This window comes from Chiloscyllium punctatum, chromosome 37 (assembly GCF_047496795.1).
Source record: "Chiloscyllium punctatum isolate Juve2018m chromosome 37, sChiPun1.3, whole genome shotgun sequence".
In the NCBI taxonomy this organism is placed as follows: Eukaryota; Metazoa; Chordata; class Chondrichthyes; order Orectolobiformes; family Hemiscylliidae; genus Chiloscyllium; species Chiloscyllium punctatum.
The window spans coordinates 60,092,541-60,098,540 of NC_092775.1; the positions used below are offsets into that span (position 1 = coordinate 60,092,541).

General features: G+C 42.9%; 1 protein-coding gene across 1 annotated transcript in view; it reads left to right on the forward strand.

The window, feature by feature from the left end:
* LOC140463156 (tumor necrosis factor receptor superfamily member 5-like) overlaps positions 1-5,017 on the forward strand; it is a 69,295-nt gene extending 64,278 nt beyond the window's left edge. Inside the window, exons 8-9 of the mRNA XM_072556922.1 lie at positions 505-542; positions 1,141-5,017. Coding sequence (XP_072413023.1) covers positions 505-542; positions 1,141-1,383 — 281 coding nt within the window. The 3' untranslated portion in view covers positions 1,384-5,017. The remainder of the gene's footprint in view (positions 1-504; positions 543-1,140) is intronic.
* The last annotated feature ends 983 nt before the right edge of the window (positions 5,018-6,000 follow it).

A 6,000-nucleotide genomic window follows, 5' to 3' on the forward strand; every position in this document is an offset into this window, starting at 1 on the left:
ATTCACAGAATCATAGAATCCCTACAGTGAGGAAACAGGCCATTTGGCCCAACAAGTCCACACCGACCCTCTGAAGAGTAACCCAGACCCATTCCTCTACCCTATGACTCTACATTTCCCCTGACTAATGCACCTAACCTACACACTCCTGAACACCGTGGGCAATTTAGCACGGCCAGTTCACCCAACCTGCACATCTTTGGATTGTGGGAGGAAACCGGAGTATCCGGAAGAAGCCCACACAGACATGGGCAGAATGTGCAAACTGCACACAGACAGTTGGCCAAGGCTGGAATCGAACCCAGGTCCTGGAGGGATTCTGAAGGTTATTCTGAGAAGGCCTGGTTCAGAGGAACCACTGTTTCCTCCAGTGGCGTTAATTTAGAACAAGAGAGAATTTGTAAACATGTCAACTCAGGAATAAATCAAAAGGAGAATAATTCAGTCAGTCAGAGAGGTGTCAGGATATTCATTTTTCAATAACAGGCATGTCCTTTTCCACAGGTTATCTGGATCAAGTTTTGGGTTTCATTCAAAGAAAGGTCAGTGCCTTCAGTTATTTCTGCCAGGCTTAGAAATGGTTAAGAATGAGCTGGTGCCTCTGCCTACTCAATAAGCTGAATGTTGCTTACCACTTGGTGCCTCTAGAGGCAGCAGAGTTGGAGTTCCATTACTTTGAATGACTTGGGTGGAAAAATTGCACACTTCGCCCGTTTGAGTGTATCAGGGGATTTGACCCCCCAAACGGAACTACCCCAAACACTGGATATTTGAGCCCTGGCTGACCATCAACAACATTCCCAATTTATTGGAACACGCAGAATCCCAATTCATTCCGTGATATTCCCAACCCATTCCAGAGGGGGGAGGGAGTCTAGCAATTTCGACATGTCCGGGACATTTCCAAGCATTGGAGGGTTCCTGCAATCCTGGTCTGTCCAGGTCGTTTGAGGTGTGCACCCCAATCTCCAATGCAGTGGCAAATGGCGGCTGCTGCTATATCAGATCCCCTGCAAGGTTGAGTGGTTCCTTGAATGTTGTGGAATCTTCCTGCAATGCTAACTGAGCAGTTTCTGCTTCAAGAGTGGCTCATTGTCTATGTGATGTCTCATGGCGGCCTACTCTTTGTACCTTTTTCAGAAAAAGAAGCAGGAGGAGACTGACCCTGAGCGCGTTGTCCAGGAAACCCATCCAGGGGATCCAGTTTTCACCCCAGAGATGGAGCAAGGAGGGAGCATCAGTATGCACATTGCGGTCCAGGAAGTAGGCAAGGACAGCCGCCCCTCGGAGGAGGAAGGGCAGACCTTGCTTAACACATCAGGCAGCTCCTACGAGTTTCAGGATACTGCCAATGGGAATGCAGGGAGAAGATGCTTGGACTGAGAAATAGTAGTAACGTGAATCGGAACCTGAAACCAACAAATCCAGGATTCAAAGACTTGCCCTTGGATCCCTACAGAACTTGCTTCAGGACTGAATACCGTACAACAGTCTCATTCTGTGTTCACAACATTTTTCTCTATATCCTCCTATTCTTGGCCTGAGTGCATGAGAAGTCACTGCAAAGGTTGCTCATTGGAGCAGTAGAACGAGGAATGCCTGTACTGTTATCAGTGATCACTGTACAGATGGATCGCTCCCAAAGCAGAAAGGATCACGACATTTCTTGGTTCTGCCTTTGATGTGCATAACTGGTGAATCTTGCAGAAAGGATACTGCCTTGTTTGACTGAAATTGGGTGCATTTGGCACAAAAAGCTGTCGATGGGTACTCAGTCAAGGGATTTATCGACCCCATCGTGGAAGTTTACCTGGTTTAGTTGCTAGGTGGAATACACTTTGGCTTGGGATCTCACAGCCCCCTCACCTCCCAGCAAGTTGCTCACGCCCATTAACATGGATTGTGGCTGGACAGCTGGCAAAATGTGCCAGGGAATCTTAGATCGCTGAGGCACCAGTGAGTAGTGGGCTGCCGGAGTGGTGAGCTACCAGAGAGGATCCAGTGCAGGATTACCAGTGCCTGAGAAGGGCTCAGAACTCATGGGGCCACAGAAGTAGAGAACTAAATGGAGGTGTACCCTAACAGGAATAGTCTTCGATGGCAGAAGGCATGAGATTAAATAGATGACAATGATGACAAGAATGTAATCCCAGACTGGGATTTCAGATGGCAGCGAAACCAGCCAAACTTCACAATAGCTCTTCGGAATCGTTGGAAACACAATATTTGCTCTTACTGTTTCGAGTGTGTGTAGGACAACTCCATAGCTGATTGAGTAATCAGTGACAGCTTGTTTCCATTAGCTTTTATTGAGAATTTTTTCTTGCTGGTTGAGTCAGCAAAATTCCCAGCAATGATGAGTCAGAGCTGATGATATGAGCTGTAACTGCTATGATTATGCAATTGTATCCTGTCTCACTGGAGGGATGTACCAGTAGGGTGTACAGTAAATCGAGTGGAATCTGGTGCAGAGGGGAATAGGGCCTTTTACAGCGGTGGACATAGAAAAACATTTCCATGACACTATTTTGAAAAAAGACCTGTGGTCATCTGCTCAATATTTGTCCCTCTATCAAATATGACAATAATAGCTAACCTGCTTGTTATCGCACAGGTTTTTTGGGAGTCTGTTGTGTGTAAATTGGCTGCTACATTTCCTACATTATGGCAGTGACTATGGGTGGAGTGTTCCAGCAGTCTAAGCAATGTGAGCTATATGTTTTGCGAGAATATCAGACAAGAAATCTGGCCAGGGCAATCTCAATGTCTGGAGTTTTTCACTGTACACCTTATGTTTTTGCCAAGCAATGTGGTGAGTTTCACACTTGGTAGGGGGGAGTTGTTGATTAAGAGGGGTTATTGCTTGTTAGGTTCCTCATCAATGCCACAAATTGCATTATTAGTATTCAGTTTCCTCCCCTCCTAAGCAAGCTAAACTTTGAGAATTCTTGAAATGAAAGTCAGAGCGGGTACCTGGCGACTTGAGCTCATCAATTGAGCTCTGAAGGATCCCCATCACCAGCCACCAATATCACAGGGCACATTCATGGGGTCAGAAGGAACTGTTCTGCGAGGATAGATTTCATTTAAACTGACCCGTCACCAGTATTCTGGCGAATAGATTTGGCTTAGCTGGGAGTGAGATTTCAGATAATGGCATTTGTACAAGTCTGAAGAGAAAAGTTTGAGAATGTGAAGCCAAGTGTCAGTTTGAGTAGAATCAAGCAAACGATGTCAGGAAAGGACAGAGAGCTTATTAATTTTAATAGAGCATTAGTGACTCCAGGCATGTCAAGGAAAAATAGCAAGTCATTCAAACTCAAGTGCTTTACCTAACTGTCTGGACCATTCTTAATAATGTAGATTAAATTAATGGCATGGATAGAGATGAATGGTTTTGATCTAACGGCCATGACTGAAAGACTTTTGTGTGACAAGGATTGGGAACAGGATAGTTGGAGTATGTGACCTTTTTTAAAGAAAAGGTATGCAAAATGAAAGAGGTGGTAAGGCACCTCCGATAAAGGATATAGTAAAGGCAACAGGAGAAATTAATTCATCCTGGAAATTAGAATGTAGCATTTGTATGTTAGAATTAAGAAATAATGGGGTTTAGACAACATTGAGTAGTTTATGGATAGTCTAATAGTAATCATATTATTGATGGAGTATAGCTTAGGGAATGAGAAGAACATGGAACAAGACTAATGCAACTTTTATATAAACTGGCAAATCCAATTTATCATTAAGACTTGGAAGATGAGTTCATGGGGCAGCTTGCTGGAACAATGCATTAGAGTTATTGGAGTTAATTAGTAATTTTGTCAGGAAGAACCCTCCAGGGAAGAGTGATCATAATCTGAAAGAGTTTCCTATTGAGTTTGAGATTGATGTGATCAAGTACGTAGCTAGGGTCTGCAGCAGAGTCTTAGATGAAGGAACTAAGAATAATGTATGTTCGCTGAAGCTGCAAACTCAACCCAGAAGGAGATGTGAAGAGACTGTGAAAAGATATGGATAATTTACATGAATGGGCAGGAAGGTAGTCAACTTTGAGAGTGAGAATGAGAAAGCAGAATATTTTTTCAAACGTGAGAAGCTAGTAAATGCACTGTTCAGAAGAATTTGTGGCTTCTTGCACCAAAAGTTAACATGCAGGTAAAGCCTATAATGATTTTGAAAGGAAGGAAATTTTCGTGGAGTTGTGCAGGACTTTGTTGAAACTACACCTGGAGTATTGTGGAAAGTTTTAGTCTCGCTGTCTTAGACAGGAACTACTTGTCTTGGAGAATGTACAACAAATATTGACTAAAATGATCCCTTGGATGAGTGGGCTGTCTTATAAAGTGAGGTTGAGTAGATTAAGATCAGGGGATTTCAGATTGGGAGTAGGCCATTCAGCCCATCAAGTCTGCTGTACCATTCGATAAGATCATGGTTGATGTGTTTGTGGCCCCAGATTCATACTCCATCTGCTCTACATAACCCCTGACACTCCTTGTTTATTAAGAATCTGTCTAACTCACCCTTGAATAAATTCAGTGACTTGGTCTCCCTAGCTTTCTGCGGAAGAGAATTCCACAGACTAACTGTCCCAGTAGAATGTCTTCTCATTGATCCTCATTCTAATATTTCTTACCTGGTGTGTGGACCCCTGAGGTCACAGCGTAGCAGCCTCCTGTGAAATCAAAAGTCATTTTGAATGGCTTATTCCTGCTTTGACTTGTGTTCTTGTTGAGAGTTTTGCACGAAGTCAGTATAACACTAGTGAATTCTTGGATCATTAAGAAGGTGGATACAGTGTTTAGCTGCTAACCTGACCTGTACCTTTAAGACCATAGCTGAACATCAGATAATTGTACATTTCAGATTGTAATTCAGCAACAGGCTTTCATAGTCAAAAGAAACAAAGACAGTTTTTAATTTGTATCAACAAAATGATGTCTGGAGGGTAAGTGTGCTCAAGCATGAATTTATGTACTTATTACTAATAAATTTCTTTGGTACTGTTTCATAAGGATGGGAGAAATATGACAAATAATGTACAATCATAATTCTGCTGCAGAAGTGTAGATGTCTGAATCTTTAAGACTACAACAAGTAACTGCTCAACATTTTGTATGTATTCTTAAACTGAATTCTTAAAATTAATGCCTGGGTCACTGGCAGGTCAGAGTTGAAAAATGTGGTGCTGGAAAACACAGCAGGCCAGGCAGCATCCGAGGAGCAGGAGAATTGACATTTTGGGCATAAGCCCTTCCTCAGGAATGGGAATTCCTGAAGAAGGGCTTATGCCCGAAATGTCGATTCTCCTGCTCCTCGGATGCTGCCTGGCCTGCTGTGTTTTTCCAGCACCACATTTTTCAACTCTGGTACTCCAGCATCTGCAGTCCTCACTTTCTCCTCACTGACAGGTCAAACTGGATTATTATCAAGTGTTTCCTAGACAGCCATCACTTTCCTTTTATATGTCAGGATAAGCTCAAGTCTGTTCTCTGTAAAGGAGGCAAAAAAATTAGGACTCTAACCTGAGTTATCAGAAAAAAATCTACTGATTAAAGGAAGGTAAAAACTGAGCCAAACAACTTTCTCAATGGCTTAACTAATTTCAAACATTCACTTCCTCCACCACTGACACTCCATAACAGCAGTATATATACAATCTATAAGGTGCCATGTAAGGCTTCAAAGAAATCATCTTCCAAGCCCCGACCAAATATAAAAACAAAGACAACAGATACGTGCAATCAGCACCACCTGCAAGTTCCTGTCCAAGCCACTCACCATCTTGATCTGGAAATATATCGCCATTCCTTCACAGTGACTGTGTCAAAGTCTTGGAATGTCTTTCCTAACAGCTCCGAGGCTGCGCTTGCACGCGATGAACTAGAGCAGTCCAAGAAAAGGCTAAGTCACTATTTTCTTGACAGCACTTAGAGATTGGCAACAGATGTTCACCTTTGAATAACACCCCCATCCCATGAAATAAAAACAGACAAT